The following is a 22,533-nucleotide window of genomic DNA, read 5'->3' as shown; positions in this document are numbered from 1 at the left end:
AGTCCTGATGTCGGTCCACTTCCCGTACTACTCCTGTAACTTTTTAAGATAAATGATTATATAAATGAAAGACTACATTTCCTCCAAGCTAAAAATACCCAACCTCCTCAATCACATGGTATTCCATCTTCTGCCTTTAGCAATGGAGACTCTTTCTTTTTTTTTTTTTTTTTAAGATTTTTATTTATTTATTCATGAGAGACAGAGAGAGAGACAGAGACACAGGCAGAGGGAGAAGGAGGCTCCATGCAGGGAGCCTCAGGTGGGACCTGGGACTCCAGGATCACACCCTGGACCGAAGGCAGGCGCTAAACCGCTGAGACCCCAGGGATCCCTGGAGGCTCTTTCCAAACCCAGGCCCAGAGAAGTGAGTCCAAATGGAAAGCAGCCATCTCCTGGTGTAGACATGCCAGACGGTGGGGCTGCTGAAGTGGCTAGAAACTATAGGGTAAGTTATGACCTGCATGGAGCGGGGAGCTCCAGATACATGCATGGGGTCCCCTGGGGTCTGTGGCTGAAGAGCAAGCTCTCTATGCATACAGAGGGACTCCATGAAGCCTGGTGGGGAACAGCTGGGGCCCTCTGAGCCAACCGGAGATGTTGGGGTTTGCCGGTGCTGGGAGTTGTTGCAATTCCCACCAGCAGGAGTGGAGAGACTCGCTGAGACCCCAGAAAAACTACGCCTTAACTGTGGCTGCTACAGACCCTGCTAACACGACCCAACCCTGAGCCCCAACAGGATCACGCTGACTTAGAGCAGATGAACTGCCTGCTTTCTAAAATCCTCAGCGCTAAAGGATACGGAAGTTAACAATATGGTAACTGAATTACATATCTAAGCCACGATAAAACATCGATACAGGCAGAAAGACGCAAAAAAAATGTGGCATATGATCTGGAGAACAAACAACAGAAACATCCCCCAGGTGACAGGTGTTGGCGTTAGCAGGACGCGGACACACCCTCACAGCCCCCGGGAGAGCAAATAGATGGGGAATCTGGGGGAAGGAAGAGGCCGCCGTGGAAGGCGAACACACGGATGCTCCGAACCGGCCGTGGAGTGGGTGCGAGGTTTCCACTGAATGAGCGGAGTGGCCTAGTGGACACCGCAGGAGAGAAGGCCGGAGCCCGGGGGCACCCGGACGGCGCCGAGTGGGGCCACTGGCCTGGCCCGCTCAGCACCTGCCTGGGGAATGAGAGGCTCCATCCTGGCACCCGGACATGCGGGGCCGGGTCATCCTCTGTCGCGGGCACAGGTCTCCGCGCTCTAGTGCACAGCGTCTTGGGACACGGAGTGGCTCCCACTCGGTAGATGCCGGGGCACCCGCTCCAGGGCCGCGGACACCCCGAGGTCCCCGCCAGGGCCAAGTGCCCTCTGGGAGACCCGTGTCCCCACTGGAGCCACAGCTCTAGTGAATGAGAACAAGCAGGCCCCTGGGGTTCGGGCCGCTCCAGAGACAGCCCTGTGGTCTGGCTCACACACCGCTGACCGTTGCCGTGGGCCTGCGTCCCCCCAGAGGGCCGGGCCCGGGAAGCCGAAGTCATCGAGTCCCCCGTCCGGGTGCACGGCCGCTGGCACCTGTCGTGCTGGGAGCAAAGCGGTGGAATGATCGGTGGGTGCTGAGTGCGAGTTCTGGCTTTGCTGGGCCTCGGAGGCACTCTGCATGGCCAGGTGGCCTCCCCTCCAGGCACTGCCCCGTGCGTGGGAGAAACGGGCCGGCTGGGCGGGCTCAGCGGCAGGGCCCTGGGGCCCGGAGTGGGCCTGGGACATGGGATCTAGAGTGGGGCCTGGAACCTGGGACCTGGGACCTGGAGTGGACCTGGGACCTGGGATCTGGGATCTGGGATGTGGAGTGCATCTGGGACCTGGGACCTGGAGTGGGACCTGGGACCTGGGACTTGGGACCTGGAGTGGGACCTGGCACCTGGGGCCCGGAGTAGGCCTGGGACCTGGGACCTGGGATTCAGCCGGCCGCTCACCTACCTGCACCCCAGTCACCGTCCCATTCCTTCTGCTTTCAGGCCAAATTCCAGACATATTTGATAATACGTTGAAGACAGAGCTCCAAAAACACTATTTTAAAAACAGAACCAAAACGCTTTTTTCACATCTTAAAAAGTCAACACAATTCCTTAATTTCATTAAACACTTAGTGTTCAAATTTCCAGGTGTTCCTGAGTGACTTTTATTTTTACAGTTCATTTGATTGATTGGAGATTGAAAGGAGAGTCACATGTAGCAATTGGCCTTTCTTTCTCTCTCTCTTTCTTTCTCTCTCTCTTTCTCTCTCTCTTTCTTTCTTTCTTTCTTTCTTTCTTTCTTTCTTCTTTCTTCTTTCTTCTCTTATTTTTTAGAGAGAGAGAGAAAAGAGGGAGCAGGGACTGAGGGAGAGGAGAGTGGACCGTAAGCAGGGTCTGAGCCCAGCATGCGGCTCCATCTCACTGTCCTGAGATAAGGACCTGAGCTGAAATCCAGAGCTGAATCCTTACTGGGCTGAGCCACTTGGGTGCCCCAGTTAGTCTGTTTTTTTGTTTTGTTTTGTTTTGTTTTTTAAGATTTTATTTATCTATTCGTGAGACCCAGGCAGAGGGAGAAGCAGGCTCCCTGCGGGGAGCCCGATGTGGGAATCAGTCCCTGGACCGGGATCACGACCTGGGCCCCAAGCAGATGCTCAACCGCTCAGCCTCCAGGCCTCCCAGTTATTCTGTTTTTAAAATCCCTTTTAAATGACAGGCTTTCTTGTCCTGCCTGTCCCGGTCCCCTCCTCCTCCTCCTCCTTTTGCTCTGCCCTTCCTCCTCCCCTTTCTCTTCTTTCTCCCCCTCTCCCTTCCTATTTCTTGTCAAAGCAATTGCATTTGTTGTCCTGTAGAGGTTGATTCCAAACTCCGGTTTTTGCTGAAATTTTTAAGGTGCAAATCTGATTCAGAGATTTGTGTAAACAATTTTTTACTTGTGGAATGTGTCACCTACTCCGGATTTGGTTCACGTGTAACTGAAGAATCACGCTTCTTGGGGGGGGGTGGGCATCAAAAGGCCTCAGCTTGTTGGTTACTGTGAGGGGAGGGAGCTGCACCCGAGGGGTCTGAACCTTCAGATTATTTATACACAAAATGTCTATATTGTTTTCATCAAGAAAGACGGAGTTAAATCAAACCGGAGATCTGGTCTTCATTTTGTGGTAGATTTCTAGCTCCCCTTAGGACCTGATACGTGGGGCGCCCCAGGGGGCTCAGGGGTGGAGCCTCCGCCTTGGGCCCAGGGTCCAGGATCGAATCCCCTGTTGAGCTCCCTGCATGGAGCCTGCTTCTCCCTCTGCCCGTGTCTCTGCCTCTCTCTCTGGGTCCCTCAGAAATAAATAAATAAATAAAATCTTTAAAAAAAAAAAAAAGAACTGATATGTGGTGTTTTCCTCTCCCCACTCCCACTGCTGCGTCCATGAGCAACATGTGTTTGTTTGACGGCAAAATATTAGCCCTGGAGACTGGTATTGACAGAAGTGTGTTTCATCTTTATTTAGTAACTCGATCTCCACAAGACCAGAAGGAATATGATTTCACTTGATACCAGTGTCACCTCAAACTTGGACAGCAAAGGTACTTGGGCATTTGTAATGACTTTGTGCCCCTTCAAGTGCATGACGGATTCTCACTTTTGCTTAAAGTTCATTAGGAGCGACGTGTCTCACTGCAGGCAGAAAAATATAATAATAGCGGAGGCCGGCCCGCCTGGCAGGGTCATGGAGCAGCAGGCTCCCTCCTCTCTGCGCCCGGAGTGGGACGACCTGCCCTGGCTTCAACTGGCAACTGCTTCAGCACCAAGAACACACAGATGCCCAGTGCTGATTAATTTATCTTTGCAATATTTGTTTTTTGTTACTATGCCCTGGAGCTGGAATGAACGGACATACGCGTTGATTTCTAGAAACTGTGAAATTCATGATAAGGTTTATCATGAATATGGTTTCTTTCTTTGGTTTTTTAATTAACCTAATGGAAATATATCATTTCTCGTGTGGAAGAAATCTTGCGGTTTGGCAAAAGCAGAGCAAAAAGGCAATGTTTCATCTGGCCCAAAATGTTTTTCCGGACAAGTCAACAACTTCATATTCTTCTTACCCATTGAAATTTAGAATTGTGTTTAATTTTCATGCTTTTAAAACATGTACTGTTGGATAGCAGTAAATCATGATTCCTCAAAATCATGAACTTGAAGTGTAACAAAAATCTGCCCGTTACGACCGTTCACAAAGTGATGAAGAAGACATTTTTGTTTCTTCCCCGATTTTGAATTTGAGATAATTTATACTTTATATCGTCTATTTGGAGGTGAATACAAAGACAAAACACGACCATTACAATTATAATTTAGTCAATGCTTTGAATCGTCACCAAATCTAGCAAAATTATGATTTATGACATTGCTAACTACCTCTAAGAAAAGAGACATCATCAAGCAGGGTGGTGCACAGATTCCGGGAGTCAGGACTCCATTACACCTTTTGGATTCATTTCTTCCACATTTGTAAAAGAGCAAAATTCTATTAAAAAAAAACAAAAAACAAAAACCTCCTAAACTTTCAAACTTCACTGACAAGTAACTGCTTTGCTAGTAACTAATGCTTTCATCTATTGCTGAAAAAATGGGACACCTTAGTTCTGATCTTGCACAAAAACTTGGTCTCAAACTAAAAGTTTGAGAGTCTGAACAGAGGACATCCTTGGGGGAGAGAGATTTGGAAATCAGGACTCGCATTCTGTGTTAAGATCGGTAGGAACTATTTAGAGTGTTCGTTCTGTGTTATATTCTGATCTCCCAGGCTGACCAAACCAGAAGCTTCAGGAGAGTGACTTCCTAAAGCCGGTCCTTGAGCCCCTGCTCCACCGCCGACCGTCGGTAGCACAAGGCACTTTCCACAGAGACGGCTGAGGACCAGCCGGTGTCCTCTGCAGGTCCCCTGGGTGTTGGCCGCTCTTCTGAGAAACATGAGTGAGTTTGCTGGCAGCCCTAGGTGGGCTGGGACCAGCCGGCTCCCCGTCGCGGGGCCTGTCCTGCCAGGGAACAGATGAACACTTAGGGCAGCACAGACGCCGGCAGGTTGGCCAGAGAAGGGGGAGCTCAGCCTTTACTCTCTGCCGGGGGGAGGGGGCCGGGCGGAAGGCCTTCCCGAGAGGAGAGGAGAGGAGAGGAGAGGAGAGGAGAGGAGAGGAGAGGAGAGGAGAGGAGAGGAGAGGAGAGGCCCTCTCATCAGCTTCACCTGCCCGCCCCCCACTTCATCTCCAGAGCCCTGCGACCGTCAAGGGGCCGCTCCTGAGGTCCGGAAGCTCCAACAGCTGCCCTAAATCAAAGTTCATCGGTAATCCGCCTCCGGACAAGGAGCTGTCTCCAGTGCTGCTTATTTTAGAGAATTTCCTCGGCCTCTGCTGCCTGAGCGCAGCGCTCCAGGCCCCTCCAGCCTCCAGCGGACTCTGCTGCTCCCCCCCCCCCCCCATGAAGGCCTCGGGATCAGGCTCACAAGCTCGCTCTCCTCCCTCCCTCTCTCCCTCTCCCTCCTTCCCTCTCTCCCTCCCTCTCCCTCTCCCCCTCCCTCCCTCCCTCCCTCCCTCTCCCTTCCCCTCCCTCCCTCTCTCTCCCCCTCCCTCCCTCTCTCCCTCTTCCTCCCTCCCTCTCCCTCCCTTCCCCTCCCTTCCCCTCCCTCCCTCCCTCCCTCCACCTCCCTGCCTCTCTCCCCCTCCCTCCCTCTCTCCCTCTTCCTCCCTCCCTCTCCCTCCCTCTCCCTCCACCTCCCTCCCTTCCTCCCTCTCCCTCCCTCTCTCCCTCCCTCTCCCTCCTCCTCCCTGCCTCTCTCCCTCTCCCTCTCTCCCTCCACCTCCCTCTCTCTTCCTCCCTCCCTCCCTCCCTCTCCCTCTCCCTCCCTCCCTCCCTCCCTCCCTCTCTCCCTCCCTCTCCCTCCTCCTCCCTGCCTCTCTCCCTCTCCCTCTCTCCCTCCACCTCCCTCTCTCTTCCTCCCTCCCTCCCTCCCTCTCCCTCTCCCTCCCTCCCTCCCTCCCTCCCTCCCTCTCTCCCTCCCTCCCCCCCCCACCACGCGGACGGGCGTCGGGCTGCAGGGGTTTTGCTGGTTCCCTCCACCCTGTTCAACCTGTTTTTCACAGTGAGATCGTGTCCCTTGGTAGGGGGGGGGCAGTAACCCCAAACCTCCTGGAGCCGAGGTCGGGCCAGGCCGAGGCCGACGTCTGCCCTTTGGCACGACCCGGGCTCCCCGCGTTGCTCAGGGAACAGGCGCGCCCCGGGGGACCCTCGAGAGCCCCGCCCCCGCCCCCCCCGACCTTCCCTGACCCCGGGCTGCGGCCTCCCCGCCCCGCGGCGCCCGCGCTTCCCCCGCGGTGGGTCCCGGCGCCCGGGAGGTCGCGCCGCAGTCGGGCCGCAGGTCGGGGGGTGGGGGCGGGGGGGGCACGAGGACCCCGACGGTCGGCCCCGGAGCTGGGGGCGCGAGGGCCAGCGGAGGGCGGGGGGGGCGGGGGCCGGGGGGGGGTCGAGAGCGCAGGGACCCGGGGGCGGGGGCGGGGCGGGCTGGGGCTGGGGCTGGGGCTGGGGCTGGGGCTGGGGCTGCGCCGCGAGTCCGTCTGGCAGCTTCTACTGAGCAGCTAATAGTCTAACAACCCGGCTTTGATAAATCTGAACTAATTACCCCTCTTAATTAAAGTCTTTAGCGGTTGTTTCACTGTTTTGGCAAGAAAACAGGAGAGACCTGCAGGCAGCAGCGGCGAGCGGCGCGGAGGGGAGCGGCGGTTAGTGCTCGAGGCCCCGCGGCGCTCGGCCTCCCCCCCACCCCCCGCGCGGCCTGGGAGCACCGGGTGGGGGAGCACCGGGGGGGAGCACTGGGTCGGGGAGCACCGGGTCGGGGAGCACCGGGGGGGGGGGCGCAGGGCCACCGTGAGCACCAAGCCAAGGGGAGCACCAGGTCGCGGGGGCACAGGGCCACAGGGAGCACCGAGCCAAGGGGAGCACCGCCCGGGGGAGCATCAGGCAGAGGGGAGCACGGGGACACAGGGAGCACCAGGTCGCGGGGACACAGGGACACAGGGAGCACCGGACCCAGGGGAGCATCGGGTCAAGGGGAGCTCCGGGCCACAGCGACTCACCCCAACTCACCCCGAGACCGTGGCTGGGGCGCAGCACCTGCTGCGCGGGAGACCAGCCCATGCCCCACAGCTCCCGTCTCTGCACTTCACCAAAGTCATAGCGGCTTAAAGAGACTATCATTCGTTCTCAGCGAATCTTTCAGGTGGGACAGGAGGCGGTATGGACCGAGGGCGGAACTTGGAAGGACCACGGAGGGATGGGGAAGCCAGACCCTGATCTAGCCGAATACGAAGATCCCCGAAGCTTGTTGATTAAATAAGCGTGTTCCAAGTATTTATTTCCAAGTCAATGAATCAATTTTCACGTGCAAGAATCAAAACCAAAATTCAAATTCATCCATATCGAACCCCCTTTCCCTAGTGTGTACGTGTGTGTATGCACTCACGAATGCGGAACGTGCCTTTACAGGCACACACACCTATGCGTGTATATATAACATACACACCGTGTCTTGTTACCTCAGGGAAAGAGGAAATGATAATAAACGATCGGCAGGCATCTGGAGACGGCAGGAGAACACAATGGAAATATATACAACAATAAAATTAAAATGGTGCAGCATTCCCGGGTAGGATAATACAGATCTCAATAAATACAGTAGAATTTTGTTTTTAAAAAACAAAACAAAACAAACAGCATCTCTCCACCAGAGATGAAGTCTTTCCAAATCAAAAAAGAAAAATCAGAAACAAAACCCCGAATTTTCTCATGATTGTGAGTGCCTCTATAGGATATAATACACAAAACCATGTAGCAGGTGCATGCAAGAGGGGAAAGGCCAGGAAATGCAGAGGCTTCCCGTCTGGGCGCTGCCACGTGGGGCCCAACACGCCCTGGGGCCTGCAGACGCGGCGGGGTCTGCAGGACCAGCTCTATCCCCGATGCCTCCGTAGTGGGGACCCCAAAGGGGCTGGGAAGGGACTTTGGCCTTGATCACTGATGGGCCGGGTGGAGGCCGGGCTGCAGGGGCCCAGGGGGCGGCAGTGGCGGCAGCGGCGGCGGCAGGGTCGCGGGCGGCATCTGCTGCAGAGGGGGCGACGGGTTGGCGCCGGGCTCCCCGGCTGAGGCGCGGGCCAGCCCCAGGCTGCTGTCGTGCAGCTTGCGGACGTGCTTCTTGAGGTCAAAGTTCCTGCAGAAGCCCTTGCCACACGTGGGGCAGGTGAAGGGCTTCTTGTCGTTGTGAGTGTGCATGTGGAAGGTGAGGTTGTAAACCTGGTGGAAGGCCTTGTTGCAGATATTGCACTTGAACTGCTTCTCCCCGCTGTGGGTCAGCTTGTGGTTTTTGTAATTCCCTGCAACACAGACGACAGGGCGGACATGGGAAAAGAGCTGGAGAAGAGAGGAGCCGAGGGTCGGGACGGCAGGGAGGAGCTGCCGCGGGCGCCGCACCGCACCGGGCTGGCCGCTGCCCTCAGCCGAGGCCGCTCCTCCGCGCTCTAACACGGGTTCTTAACCCAGCTTTCCAAAGGGAGAGCCAGGCGAGGAGGTCCCCCTCCGGGTCTCTACCGCGCCTCTCTGACCCTACTCATCGCAACCCGGCAGGAGCCTGCGCGGCGACACACGCGCCAGTAACTAGCTGCACCTCAGAAAACAGTTTTCTAAAATATCTGGAAAAGACTAGAACTTTCGTGGAAGCAGGGCCTCCTGGGTTCTATACCTTTTTGATGAAATCCTTTGCCACAGAATTCACACACAAACGGTTTGTAGCCTGCGTGTATTCGGGTATGTGTGTTTAAAGTGGAACTTCTGTTGAATGCTTTGCCGCACTGGTTACATTTGTGAGGTTTTTCCTAAGAGGAAGGGAAGAAAAGCGGGGCAGGTATAAGGTATTTTGTTATTAAGTGGGGTCCTGCAAACTCACAAACAGTCATGCGGTCTCTCGTGCGTTTAAGCAGAACAAAGGCAAAACCCCGGCGTCTCCCCCATGCAGCTAGCACATTCTAGACCTCACGCCGAACGAAGAGTGAGAGTTTGGCCGCTGTCTTCCTACAAACCGTTTGGAAGGAAGCGGGGTGAAATTGAGACAGACGAACACACCTGGGTGTGAATGATCTTGTGCCTGCACAGGGTGCTGGCCTGCCGGAAGCCCTTTCCACACACTTTGCAAACGAAGGGTCTGGCTCCTGTGTGCACTGGCATGTGACGGGTTAAGTTATAGTGCGCGTTAAAGACCTTAAAGTTAAAGACAAGGAGAACAGTTAGCCCGGCAAGCACTTTGAAACCAAGCCGGGCACGGGTGCGGGGCGCGGGGTGCAGGGGGGGCATGTCAGGAGGTGACCTTATAGCAAACGTATACAAACAATAAGAAAATAAAATGAGATTTGAAAGGAGGGAGGGAGGGAGGGAAGGAAGGAAGGAAGGAAGGAAGGAAGGAAGGAAGGAAGGAAGGAAGGAAGGAAAGGAAAGGAAAGGAAAGGAAAGGAAAGGAAAGGAAAGGAAAGGAAAGGAAAGGAAAGGAAAGGAAAGGAAAGGAAGGAGGGAAAAGGAAGGGAAGAGAGAAGGGAGGAAGGGAAGAGAGGAGGGAAGGAAGGAAAGAGGCAGGGAAGGAGGGAAAGGAAGAAGGAAGGATGGAGGGAAAAGGAAGGAGAGAAGGGAAGAAGAAGGGAAGAGGGGAAGGAAGGAAAGAGGGAAGAAAGGAGGGAAGGAGGGTAGGGAAGAAGGAAGGAAGGAGGAAAAAAGAAGGAAGGAGGGAAGGGAAGAAGGAAGGAGGGAAAAGGAAGGAAGGAGAGAGAAGGGAGGAAAGAGGGAAGAGAGGAAAGAAGGAGTGAAGAAAGAAGGGAAGGAGGGAAAGGGGAGAAAGGAGGGAAGGAGGGTAGGGAAGAAGGAGGGAAGGAAGGAAGGAGAGAAGGGAGGAAGGATGGAAGGAAGGAAAGAAGGACGGGAGGAAAGAGGGAAGGAAGGCAAGAGAAGGCAGGCAGGAAGGAAGGAGGGAAGAGAGGAGAGGAAGGAGAGAAGGAAGGATGGAGGGGAGGAAGGCGGGAAGCACGGGGCCGTGCTACTTGCCTTGCCACACACTTCGCAAGTGAAAACTTTGGGCTTGGCGTGGGGGGAGCCGCGGCTGAAGTCGGCGGCCTTGAAGGCGATCTTCTCCGACAGCAGCTGCGCGCTCTCCTTCACGTAGTGCTGCAGCTGGGCCTGCGACAAGTCCTTGAAGGCCACCGCCGCGGGGAACTTGTCCGCCGCCGGGCCCCCCAGCTTGTTCCTCTCGGCCAGGTAGGTCTTGGGCGGGGCGTGCAGCGGGGAGCCGAGGAAGTAGGAGGCCACCGGGTGGATGTTGAGGCCGGCGGCCGGCGCGCAGGGGCCGTCGCCGCGGTTCAGGTAGCACAGCGCGCCCATGGCGTGGAAGGACGAGTGGTTGACCACGCGCGGCCGCACCAGCCTGTAGGGCGGCAGCGGCAGCGCGTCGCGGGCCAGGTCGCCCTTGAGGCTCAGCGCGCAGTGCAGCAGGTCGCCGCAGCGGAGCGCGGGGGGCGCGGCGGGCGCGGCGGGCGCGGCGGGCGCGGGGGGCGCGGGGGGCGCGGGGGGCGCGGCGGGGGCCTCGGGGCCGGCCTTGCGCGCCTCGGGGCCGCCGGGCGCGCCCTTGGGGCCCGCGTCGTAGGCCACGGGCACGAAGGGGATCATGCAGGGCACGGGCGGGCCGAGCTGCAGCGGCGGCTTGGCGTCGGGCTTGGGCGCCGCGGCGGGCAGCAGGGGCGGCGCGGGCAGGGCCCTGGGCTCGGGCGTGCGCGCCATGATGCGCTCGATGGAGAAGGCCAGGGGCTTGGCGGCGCCCGCGGGGCCCGTGCGCATCCCCGCGGCCGCGCCGGGCCGGCTGCCGTCCATGGCGGGGCCGGCGGGGGCCGCGCTGCGCCTCGGCGGGCGTCACGGAGCCGCACCCGCCGCACCCGCCGCGCCTGCCGCCCGCCGCCGCCGCCGCCCGGGCCCCGGCCCCGCGGGCTCCCGCCGGCCCATCGCGGGGCGCCCTGCGCTCGGGGCCCGACGGCAGCCGCCGCTCCGCGCCGACCGGGGCTGCGCTGCAGAGGCGGCCGGGACCGCGCCGACCGCAGGCTCCCGAGCGCGCGAGGTGCTCTATGCCGCGCAGCCTCGCCCCCGACAGGCGCCGCCAAAACTTTTTTTTTTCCTCCGCGGCCGCCGAGCACTTTCCATTGGCCCCCGAGCTTCCTCCGCCCCCAAGAGGCGGGGGCGCCCCGGCGCGCGGCTCGCCCCGCCCCGCCCCGCCCCGCCCTCCCCGCGCGGCTCGCCCCGCGCCCCGCCCCGCGCGCCCCTCCCCTCCCCGCCCCCGCCCCCGCCCCGCGCCCTCCCCGCGCCCCGCCGCCCCCCGCCCCCGCGCCCGTCCCTCGGTCCTTTTAATTCTCCATCTGCTCAACCGGGCTTTAAAGGCCACAAGCAAATCCGACATCAATTTTCTCCCCCGGCTCCGGTGACGTCGTCCGCCAGCACCGCGTCCGCGCGCAAGGAGGGCGCGCAGCCCGGCTCGGGCCGCCACGGACGCAGGCGCGGCCCCTCCGCCGGCCGTCGAGGGACTCGCGGGAGGTCACCGGCCCCGCACGCGCCCCGCCGCGCCCTGCTCCCGGGCCACCGCGGTACGGGGCTCGCCCGGCCCCCGCCCGCCCCGACGCCCCGACGCCCCGCCCGGAGCCCGCGCGCACGTGCCGGCTGCGGGCCCGTGAGGCCGGGGACGGGGCGCATCCTCGGGCGCGGGAGGCGGGGGAGGCGGGGGAGGCCGCACGGCCCGGGGCGCTGGCGGCTGCGCGGGGGCGCAGGCCGGGATGGGGGCGCGGGCAGGGCCGCAGCGGGAGGCTGGACCCGGACGCGGAGGTGAGCCTCGGAGTCGCCGCGCCCCGGCTCGGCCCGGGCTCCCGGGGGCTGGGGGGGCTCCCGGGGCGGGGGGCGGGGGGTGCCCGGGACGGGGCGGGAGTCCCCGTGGAAGTCAGGGCAGCGGGAGGGCTGCGCGGGGCGGGCCCCGGGGGCCTTGGGGTGGCCTGGGGGTGCCGGCCTGGGGCGTGGGGGCCTCGGGGGCCTCAGGTGGGCTTGGGGAGCCTCAGGTGGGCTCTGGGGGCCTCGGGGGGCCTCAGGTGGGCTCAGGGACCCCGGAGGACCCCAGGTGGGCTCGGGGGAGCCTGGAGGGCCTCGGGGTGGGCTCGTGGGACCTCGGGGTGGCCTGGGGTGGGTTGGGGTAGCCTGGGGGGGGACCCTGGCCGGGCCGGCAGGTGCCGCAGGTCGGCGGGCGGGTGTCGGCCGCGGCTGGTGACCCAGGGCGCGCCCACGCGAGACGTTTCCCATCCTTCTGCTGTCGGGGCCCCAGGTCCGCCCCCCCCCCCCCAGTCTCCCCTGCTCAGACAAAGAGCGCGGACGCCCGGGGAAGGGGGGGGGCGGCGTCCCCTGGCAGATGGGTCCCCTAAGACTGTAATTGCGGCCTTCGGGGCAGGTCGGATTTCCCGCCCAGGGCAGGAGCCCCGCCGCGGTTTCAGGTTCGTCCCCCCCCACCCCCCACCCCCCAGCGGAGGCCTCCTTGGTGGACCTGGCCAAGGGCCACGGTGCTCCGCGCGGGTAACAGCTCCGCTGCGTGCCCTTCACTGGCCTTCTCGGGCTTTGCCTTTTTGACAAGTGTTTGAAAGTGCGGTGTCATTTGAGTAACACCAATATGGCAAAGTAGCAATTAGGCCCCTCTTCTAAAACGTCAGACCTGAGCCTGCTAATCCTAAAGACTGAAGAGGGGCTTTTTTTATAAATCAAGGTCTCGATATTCCAACATTTGTTGATGAGTATTTTCTATTCGAACCCTAACCTCACACTGTTAATTAAAGATAAAAGTCTGTATTAAGTAAGGGTCACCCCCAAACAAGTCGCGAAATATATTTAGGAAGGGCTCCCATCGTATTGTCAAATCTGTCCGGTACTTTGGGTTTTTTTTCCCCCAAACACGTTTGAAAGGTAGCAACCACCACAAAAGCCCACCGAGGGAAGCAGAGTATATCTGGCAAATCTGGAGGCTTCTGACACTGCTCAGCACTTTAAAGTCGTTTATTAAGAGAATGCAGACGGGCCTTGCTCATTTTGTTAATGGCAAACTAGAAACTCCGTTATGGCTTCTCTGGATTCTCTTGCGGAATCTTATAATCCCCTCTTTTCGGCCAGAGCTGGTGATTTAAGTGTCCCTCCCCTTCCCAACCGCGGAAAGGCAGCATTTATTCGCCCCACTTTAAATCCTCGTGGAAGGGATTGTGTGCGGTTCATCCTGCGTGAGACGCCCCGAGGAAAGCGCAGCAGCCCTCGATGTGAAGAGACCGGCTCGCCCGCCGCAGAGCGAGGACCTCCTGAGAAAATAGGAGAAAGTTCGACTCCTCTGAAATTATTCAAAGTCCTCATTTCTTTGCCTACAGAACCTTTTTTTTTTTTTTTATTTCGGTGCTTCTTAAACCGCGTTCTCGATTGCTCCAGAACCTGCATGGTTTTCACAGGCTTTTTATTTCCGTCCCCATCGCCAGCAGATGCAGGGTTTGGGTCAAGACTGCTGCCCTCTGAACTAAAAGGCAGTAGGATGGAGCCATCGACTACCAAGTAATCCACAATCTTTCATCTCTTTTTCCTTAATAAGCCAGAAAATGCTGAAGTTTTATTTTATTTATTATTATTATTATTTTTTTTTAATCCTGAAATTTTAAAGAATAAAAAGGTGGATGGCAAAATACTATAACTTATGTGAACTTCTGCCAAGCGCATTAATTTATCTCTGGTTGTTTTTAGGATCTTCGGGCCTCTCCAACATCGCGACCCTTGCCTCTTCATCAGAAAATAGCAGTGCGCGTTCGTTCCCTTTGCTTCCTGTTAGCCGCCGCTGCATGGGAAAAGAAGGTGGTTGTTCTGAGCGGGGGTCCCCCCTCCCCAGGCGCTCTGCGCCCGCACTTCCGTTTAATAAATAGCGACCTACCTTCCTCCTAGAGGAGGAAAAAACATTCCTAAATTCTTGTACAGTTTTGCTCAGTCTTTATGTCTGGTCTTTTGTTGTTTCTGGTGGCGTGTGAGGGAGGCGGGGTTGGAGTGGGCCCCCACCGGGGGTCTGCAGGGCCGAGGAAGGAGCCTCTCGAGCCCCTCGGGTTAGGCAGTGAAGACCCGGGCGAACCCAGCACCTCAGTATTCCCTGGGGTGACAGTTCCGATCTGAGGCTGCTAGCGGGCTTTCAGTTTGGAGCAAACTTTTTGCTGATTTTGCAGACCCAGCGGGGCGGCGTCCGGGCTAGGTGTGTGTGTGGGGGGTCGCTCAGCGCCTGGAGCCCACCTTTCCTGGGGGGAGGTTCCTTGTTTGCCTTTAGCCCTCCGTGGTCACCACTATTTCTTTCTTATCAGGGCTCCGCGGCAGCCGAGTGAGGCTACGGTTCTCAGAACAGTATTTTCGTGTTAAATCGGCTCCAGAGCGTGGCTGGGGAGCCCCAGGGCAGCTGTCCCGCGCAGGCCGCGCCTCTGCTTCCCACCGCCCGGACGCTGGCCTGTGAGCTGCGCCCCCTGCACCTGCACCTGCACCCCGTGCACCCCGTGCACCTGCACCCCCTGCAGCCGGCACCCCCTGCACCTGCACCCCCTGCACCTGCACCTGCACCTGGACCTGGTGGCGGAGGAGCTGCGCCGCCGGGGACCCCATGTCTCCGGCTCGCTCAGGAGCCACCTGAAGTGAAGCCGCCGAGGCCGAGCGGCCCGCTGAGGCCGAGGGGGCAGGCGGGGAGGCCACCCCGCCCCGGGCCCCGCGCCCCGCGCCCTCCCACGTCTCCGCCGCCGTCCCCAGGTGATGTTTGAGCCCTTTCGCGGTCAGAATAAAAACTACGTTCAACCCGGCGCAGTTCTTTCCTTGACACACCCGAGAAGGTTAGAGCGGGTCTGTCGTTCTGTCCGCACGTCCGTCCGTCCGTCCTCACCTCCCGGGAAGCTGGACGAGAAGCGCCGCCGCGTGGGGCGGAGGGTGAGGCCGGAGAGACGCGGCCGCGGGGGAGGTGCCGGGGGCCGGCGCGGGGGTGCACCTGCCGCCCCCGAGCCCCCCCCCCCCGCAGGCGGCGGCCGGAGCCCGAGGGCACCAAGCGCACCTGTCGGCCGGGGCGACCCGGGTCTGCGACGCTGGCCCCGCGCGGCGGGTGAGTCGGCGGCTCCGAGGGCCCCCCAGGCCCCCCGCCCCGCCGCGCTGCGCCCCTCCCTCGCTCCCGGGCCGGCCGGGTCGCCGGGGCTGCGGGGGGGGGGGGGGCGGGCTTAGAGACCCGGCGCAGGTGGCGGGGCCCGGGGGCGGGGGTGGGGGGGTGGGGGGGGGGAGCGGCGGGCGCGGCGCGGCGACCTCGGCCCGAGCGGCTCCCCGGGCTGTGGCGGGACCGTCCCCGTCCCCGTCCCCGTCCCCGTCCCCGTCCCCGGACCCCGGCGGCGCAGTCCTCCCCGCGGCCCGGAGCGCAGCGCATCCCTGCCCCGGCCGAGCCGCTCCTGGGGGGGGGGGGGGACCGCCCCGGAGCCCAGCCCGAGGGACCGCCCTGGGGCCGCCCGTGGGTCCTCCACGGAATCCCGCAGCGTGCGGGGCGCGGGGTGGCCAGCTCGGCCCCGTCTGAACTAATCCGGAGTCCCCGACGCGCCAGCCCCGAGCGCAGTGACCTGCCCGCCTCTCGCTGCCCGCGGGCCTGCCCCCCGCGCCCCCCCAGGCCTCCGGGACCAGGAGGCTTCTGCAAGGGGGTGGGGGAGGGGAGCGGGGCGCAGCAGGGCTGGGGGCCCGGGGACACCTGCGGACCTGGGGGAGCGGGGTCGGCGGGCACCTGGAGACCTGGGGGAGGGCGGAGCCCCCCGACCACCTGGGGACTTGGAGGGGGCTGGGGCCCGCGACCACCTGGGGACCTGGGGGAGCCCGGAGTCCACGGACACCTGGAGACCTGGGGACCTGGGGGGGGGCCCGGGGTCTGCAGCCACCTGGAGACCTGGGGACCTGGGGGGCCCGGGCCGTGGCGGGACAGGAGCGGGCGCGGGGAAGGGGGGGGCGAGGCCGTGCATCCGTGCAAGACTGCGTGGGGTCGGTCCCCGCGGGGGTCCCCTCCTCGCCTCACCCTGCGGGCACAGCTTCCCCTGAATGTACAAGCTCCAGGGCGGATGGACACCCCAAGCGCAGGCCCCTGTTGGCGCCCTGGGTCCGGCGGTCCCGGTGCGGGCGCAGCGGCGGGGTCCAGAGAACACCTGCACCTTCACGCGCTGTTGGGGGGCGGGGGGCCTCGGCGGCCTGGCCTGGCTCTCGGGGGTCCAGCAGCCTGTGCTGCCTCGAGGCCGCGGTCCCCCCCTCCGCGCCCCCCGCGCCGCGAGCAGCAGAGCGTGGCCCTGGAACACCCCAGCGCGGCCCCGCGGCCCGGCTCCCACCTGCGGGCTCGGCGGCCGCCCTCCCCTCCCCTCCCCTCCCCTCCCCCCCCCCAGGACCTCGGACTCGTCCCTTCCTCCTGTTCGGCCTCCTCCGACCGCCTCCGGGCCTGGCTCGGACATGGGGCCGCGGGGACTGGAAGTGGGAACCGAGAAGGCCGGCTCCCCCTCCGCCGCCTGCTGCTCTTACCGTTATTCCCGCTTTCTCTGCAAAAACACTGGCCACTTTCTAGAACTTGCCACCCATCCCATCAGCAGTGTGCAGTCGTGCTTGAATTTCTAGAGCTTTTAATTAGACTGAAGAGGGGAAAGCCTCCCCTTTTGCAAGTGCGCAGTGAAGTCGACCCCACTTGCCCCCCGATTTCTGCCCCATAAAAGGTGAATTGTAATCCCCTTTGCTCCTCCAGGTCCCCTCCTGTCCTTTAAAGCTGGATTCTTCAATTGTCCATTGAAGTGGAGAACCACCTTCCCCCGTTGGAAGGAAGCTCCCCGTGAGCACTTTTGTCACCCGCCTGCCCAGACACTTGGCAGCTGCAATAAGTGACCGGTTTCCTGCCCCGCGTGGGCCTCCTCACCCAGGGTGCCCGGGGCTGGGGAAGGCCACACAGCTCGCCGGGCCTCCTGAACCAGAACAGACGGTGGCAGCTCCCTTTGCCTTGAATTGTTTGTCTGTGAAATGGGACTAAATCAAAGCCCACTTCATTCTCGGGAGGCTTGGAGTTTGAAAAGAGACGTTAAAATAAACTACTTTACATATGAAAAGCTATCCCACATCTTGTTAAGAAGTTAGGCTACAAACTTTTCCACAATATTTTCCAGACAACTGTATTTAAAAAACAACCCTTCTGCTCAGTGATTCAGCGTCTGGCTAAGTACGCGGACGTGTTAAAATACACACGGAATCGTGTTTGCTAAATTATTTTTCACAACCTTGAGGCTTGTCCTTATCCTTGGGGGCCTGCTCTCCCACATTCAGTCTTGAGGTCTCCAGGGGACACTTTCTTCCGTAGAATGACGAATTAACCTTTCACAAAAGCTTTTCAAAAATCCCAGTTTGATGAAGGCAGATTTCGTCTCTTTAGAAGCAGTTACGCATCTCTAAAATTAATCAGCTTGCTGATAGACTGTCCTAATTACAGGAAGGCACACACCTAGCTACAAAGCCGGGCAGTTTCCATGAGTGACAGCGAATGAGGTTGTGCAACACGGCGACTTGGAAGTGTGTTTTATAAAATTATTACCGGGCTGTGGGCGTGGGGAGGACCCCACAAAGCTCTCTCCGGCCAGAGTCCGCCTTTCCATGTTTCCCTTCCCACTTTTTGCAACACGGCCCTGTTGGGTTCTGACCTTCCACTGTGTAACCCCTTCACCAACATCTTCCAAAGTTACAATCGGTTCTGCTTCCTGGGCATTTTAGGGAAATGCCCTAAGCAACAAATTTCAGCATTTATGCGTTTTTTTTTCCCCTGCCAATCACACCCAAGAGAGGTGTTACTTGTTGGGTGTCAGCAAGGAAGTAGTGTTAAAAGGCAAACTAGAATTGATTTAGAGGAGACAAGGAAGCGATTGGACGCACCGCTTGTGACTTTTGCAAAGGCGCACAGGGCGCGCGAGCCTCTGGGGCCCGGGGGTGGGGCCCGGGGTGCGCCCAGGGCAGGGGCGGCCCGCGGGGCTCCAGGGCTCAGGGCTCCAGGTAGCCCCGCGACCTCCGGACCGGACCGGAGCCGCTGGTGCCTCTGCCGGGGTGGAGTGGGGTGGGGGTGGGGGTGGAAACGACTCGGGTCACCCCGGGTTCCTCTAGTGGCTGAGTTTTAAAGTCACCCGCAAAGAGGCACAGAGTCGCCTCCGCTCGGAATGCGGGGGTGAGGGGGTGCGAGCTGCCGGGCCGTGCGCGGGCGCCTGCGCGGGACGGCGGGAGCCTCGGCCCTCCCCCTTCCCCCTGCCTTCCCCTCCCCTGCCCTCCCCTCCCCCTCCCGGGGTGCCCAGCTCCTGGCACCCTGCCCAGGGCTCCCCGCCTCTTCCTGCTCGGCTTCCGCGGGGGCCGCTCCCCCTCCCCTCCCTCCTCCTTCTCTCCCGCCCCCCCCCCCCCCCGCCGGGGCTCCCGGGCCTCGACTTCCCCGCCCGCCCCGGTGCGCGCCCGACGTGCGGCCCGCAGACGCGCGCGACCCCTGGGTGTTCCTCCGGGTCGGGGTCCCCTGCCCTCGGGGGCGCACCCCGCTGCCCCCCCCCCGTGCCGCCGCCCCAGGCCGCACGCCGCCCCCGTGACCCCCGGGACCCGGTCAGCGCCCGCCCGTCCGTCTGTCCGTCCCGCTGCCCCGCCGACGGCCGCAGCGCCCGCAGAGGAGAGCGCGAGGGCGGCCCTGCACCGGCTCCTCCCCGCCCCCACGCGAGCCCGGCCCGGCCGTCGGGAGCACAGCTCGAGGAGGGGGGGGGGGGGACCTGGGTGCTCGCGGGGGTGGGATGGGGGATGGGCGGGGTGCTGGTGGGATGGGAGATGGGATGGAGCAGCGGGGGTGCGGGATGGGGGCAGCAGGGGGGCTGGGATGGGAGCAGTAGGGGGCGATGGGGGCAGCGGGGGGGGGGGGGGTTGGGGTGATGGGGCGGAGGTGGTGGTGGTGGGAGATGGGATGAGGACAGCGGTGGTGGGATGGGGGATGGGGGCAGCGGGGTGGGATGGGGCAGGGGTGCTGGTGGGAGGGAGGGTGGGGGATGGGCCACGGGGGTGGCGGGATGTGGGATGCGGGGGGAGCCCCGAACACTCTGCTCCTGCGTTTACTGCAGAAGGAGCAGCAGATCTGCGGAGCGAGGCCGAGGAGCAAGACCTGGGGGAATTCGAGTGGAAAACTGGGCGAACAGCAGGACGCGCCTGGAGGGAGGGGTTCGGGCCGCCGGTTCCCCGTTTCCGGGAAGGGAGTTTGTTATTTTTCTCCTTGTGTTTGGAGAAACTTCCAGGTGTGATAAGGGGAATGCCTTGTGTGGGGGGGCGGCCAGAACCGGTTAGGAGGGGGAGCTATTTCTGCTGAGTTAAAAATGATTCTCATTTAAAAAAATCTTGTAAGATTTGTTAGGCTTTCAGTGAAATCCCTTTAAATGAAATAATACTTAAAAAATAACGCTTGGCCTCCTTTAATAGACAGGAGCTTGGGCGTTCACCCCAACGCTTACACACGCCAGTGAACAATTATGAAGTCATTTCAAGCAATTTGCAGTTATGTTGAAGAGAATTTCTGGGCAAAAACCCAAAAATGACTCTTCATTCTTTTCAGTTTTCTTTTTTAAAGATTTTATTTATTCATGTATCTCAGAGAGAGAGAGAGAGAGAGAGGCAGAGGCAGAGGGAGAAGCAGGCTCCACGCAGGGAGCCCCAGGCAGGACTCGATCCCGGGACCAGGACCACAACTCAGGCTGAAGGCAGCGCCGAGCCCCCCCCTCCCCGGGCCGCCGTCGTTTGTTTCTTTGTCCGTTGCTCTCCTTTGTCCGTTGCTCTCCTTTGTCGGTTGCTCTCCGGCACCTTCAGGCGGCTCAGAGGGCGGCCCGCGGCCTTGTCTGGACCTGGGAGCGTCGCAGTCCCCACGTCTGGCCCTGTCCTCCGCATGGAAGCCACTGGAGCTTGGACTTGGGGATGGGGCTTCTGGAAGCTCCTGGGTACAGCAGGGAAGGCGCAGAGAGCCCTCAAGTGTGGGGGGAGAGCGGGGTGTTGGGGGTGGGGTGGGGGGGCTGCCCACAGCCCGGGCAGGTGAAGGCGCCCCGGCCCAAGCTGCTCCAGGCCGAGTGCTGCCCGGCACGGCGGCCCCGGGTTAGCCAGCGTCCTTGGGTGCGTGTGGGCCCAGGGGGCGGCCGTCGCTCTGCGCTCAGCCGGGACAGCCAGGCCGCTCAGGCCCAGAGGAGCGCCAGGCCCCCGGGGAAGGACGGCGGTACCTGGGGAGCCTGCAGCCTTGGCGCTGTGCCGCAGCGGGGGGCCGGGGGCTGTGAGGGCGAGCGAAGGAGGGCCACCGCCTTGCCCTGGGCCCAGGTCACAGTCACGGCCCGTGTCTAGCGGGGAGGCGCGCGGTCGCCTGCGTGTGTATCTTGTGTCACTCGGGGTGTCTTACCCTCAGGACCCGGATCTGAGCGCAAAGCCTGTTACAGTGACCGCAGTGCGTGGGTTTCCGTGGGCCTGTGGCCAGCGGCCGTGGTTTCTGACACTCCGGGGCGTGACCCCGGGGGCCCACCCGCGTTCCAGGGCGCAGCCTCCCCACGGCCAGCGGCCTCCAGCTGCGCTGCCTCGGCTTCCCGCATTGCAGGGCGCTTGGGAGCGGGCGGGGGGTCGCGACGTGCCGGGGCGTTTTAGGGGGAAAATACAAGAACTCAAACTCATAGTGAGGCGGTGACGCGCTGCCGTGGCAGGGTCATGGTGGGGGTGACGTGCGACCCTGTTCTCCTTCAGAACCGCGGCGGGCAGCGCGGGGCCCCTGGTGTCGGCCGCCGCTCGGCTCCGCTGGGCAGACGCGCTGTGGCGGGAACGGCCCGTAACGTGTGCGCCCGGCAGGTGCGAGGCGGCGTTGGGCCTGCTGCTCCGCGGGGACTCGGGCCGCCGGTGGGCAGCTCTGGAGCCCCCGGGCCGGCCACACGCTCCGGGGCGCCGCCGTCCCGCCTCCCCGCACCCCGTGGAGCCGCCCCGACGCGGCCGGGCGGACCAGGCCAGGCATGCGGGCTGCGGGGTCACGCCAGGGCAGGGCAGGGCAGGGCCGGGCGCCAGCGGCCCCACAGCGCGGCCCCACGGCGCGGCGAGGCCCACGGGCGCTGCCGTGACGCGCTCACAGAAGCAAAAGGCAAGTGTTGGAACAAAACCATCGATCCTGCTGCGCGGGGGGGCCGCACGGAGGGGGCCGAGCCAGCCTCTGCGTGTGGGCGAGCGCGGCTGGGCGGCCCGGGCCTGGGCAGGGGCAGGGGCAGGGGCAGGGGCAGGGGCAGGGCCTCCTCCGCCGCCTCCTCCATCCTCGGCCTCCGTCCTCCTCCGCCTCCTCCTCGGCCTCCGTCCTCCGTCCGCCTCCATCCTCCCGCCGCCGCCCCGCGCTCAGCCCTCCTCCTCGTCGCTGTCTTTCATGGTGATGCCCTGGAGGCCGCCCCCGTCCGACACCGAGGCCGCGGCCTCCTCCACCGTGAGGCGCCGGTGCAGCGTCTCGTAGGCCTTGCCGTGCAGCGTGCCCTCCAGCACGCCCTGCAGCCGGAAGTCCCGGTAGCTCTTCTGCGGAACAGAGAGGAGCCGCTCAGGCGACGCGTGGCGGCCCGGCCTCGGCCTCGGCCTCGGCGGCCCCTCGCGCCGCCCCACCACCCCCACCCGCTGCCCGGGCCCGCCCCGGCCTCACGCGGCGGCCGCCCAGCGCCGGGCCCCTCGCGGGGGGTGGGGGGGGCGGCAGCGGGAGCCGGCGGCCCTGAGGCGCGCCTGAGGAGGCACCTGAGGCGACACCTGAGGCGACACCTGAGGCGACACCCGAGGCGACACCCGAGGCGGCCCCCTCGGCCTCCTCACGACCGCCCCTCGCTCCGGACTCTGAGGTGAAGGCAGCCCCGCGGGGCAGGCCCGGGCGTCCCGGACGCTGCCCACCTCCCAGCGCCCGTTTGCTGCCCTGCGTCAGGGCCGGGCCCCAGGATCGGGACCTGCCCCCGGGCCTCGGTGTCCGTCCAGGTGCTCTCTAGTGGGTACGCGCTCCGGGGGTGGCTCCGCGCTCAGTAGGTGAGAAAAGCCAAAGAGGAAGGCGGCGGCACCTCCTGGCCCAACAGGACGACTCTGGGGGCTGAAAATTACCCCCGGGCCAGGGCTGCTGTCCCGACGGGCCCCGGAGGAGGCTCCCGCTATCCTCGCAGCCGAAGCGAAGGCGCTTCCTCCGGGAGGCCGGACGCCCGAGAACGGGCCCTGCCGCCTCCCGCTGCGGCACCTGACGGGCTGGCGGGCTCGGGAGGGTGGAGGAGGGTGGAGGAGGGTGAAACCGGGAAGGCTGAGGGAGCAGGGCCATTGTCACGCTTGCCCCCCCTTCCTAATCTGCC

The 22,533-nt window shown here is 62.3% G+C and overlaps 2 protein-coding genes and 1 long non-coding RNA gene across 17 annotated transcripts in view; 1 reads left to right on the top strand and 2 right to left on the bottom strand.

The window, feature by feature from the left end:
• Nucleotides 1-7,493: 7,493 nt before the first annotated feature.
• Nucleotides 7,494-10,963, bottom strand: FEZF1 (FEZ family zinc finger 1). Its single transcript, XM_072783267.1, has 4 exons — nt 10,145-10,963; nt 9,179-9,313; nt 8,799-8,931; nt 7,494-8,433 (listed from the first exon to the last, which is right to left on the bottom strand). Exons 1-4 carry the CDS (start codon nt 10,961-10,963, stop codon nt 8,075-8,077), a joined length of 1,446 nt encoding a protein of 481 aa, XP_072639368.1. The 3' UTR covers nt 7,494-8,074.
• An 893-nt stretch (nt 10,964-11,856) lies between these two features.
• LOC140609412 (uncharacterized) lies at nt 11,857-14,964 on the top strand. 3 transcript variants are annotated; one of them, XR_012011243.1, is made up of 4 exons: nt 12,741-13,476; nt 13,630-13,702; nt 13,889-13,996; nt 14,488-14,964. It is a non-coding gene; the product is annotated as an uncharacterized lncRNA (long non-coding RNA). The 3 variants fall into 3 exon arrangements; XR_012011241.1 differs by lacking the exons at nt 12,741-13,476; nt 13,630-13,702 and adding an exon at nt 11,857-11,959; XR_012011242.1 differs by having other exon boundaries at nt 12,749-13,702.
• Nucleotides 14,965-19,977: 5,013 nt separating this feature from the next.
• CADPS2 (calcium dependent secretion activator 2) overlaps nt 19,978-22,533 on the bottom strand; it is a 454,201-nt gene continuing 451,645 nt past the window's right edge. For all 13 annotated transcript variants that reach the window (XM_072783288.1, XM_072783294.1, XM_072783296.1 and 10 more), the window contains one exon: nt 19,978-21,733. In XM_072783288.1, the coding sequence (XP_072639389.1) occupies nt 21,563-21,733 (171 nt within the window). In that variant the 3' untranslated portion in view covers nt 19,978-21,562. The remainder of the gene's footprint in view (nt 21,734-22,533) is intronic.

The sequence above is a fragment of the Canis lupus genome, chromosome 18, assembly GCF_048164855.1.
Source record: "Canis lupus baileyi chromosome 18, mCanLup2.hap1, whole genome shotgun sequence".
NCBI classification, from domain to species: domain Eukaryota; kingdom Metazoa; phylum Chordata; class Mammalia; order Carnivora; family Canidae; genus Canis; species Canis lupus.
Note: the sequence above shows the minus strand (reverse complement) of the source record. Positions and strands in the feature narration are given on the sequence as shown.

Excerpts from the sequence above, each read along its gene's own strand:
- FEZF1 (XM_072783267.1), bottom strand. The coding sequence starts at position 10,963 with ATGGACGGCAGCCGGCCCGGCGCGGCCGCGGGGATGCGCACGGGCCCC. Across the intron at positions 8,932-9,178 it reads ACAAGATCATTCACACCCAG|GAAAAACCTCACAAATGTAA; the intron begins GTGTGTTCGTCT and ends CCTTCCTCTTAG. Across the intron at positions 8,434-8,798 it reads CAAAGGATTTCATCAAAAAG|GGAATTACAAAAACCACAAG; the intron begins GTATAGAACCCA and ends TCTGTGTTGCAG.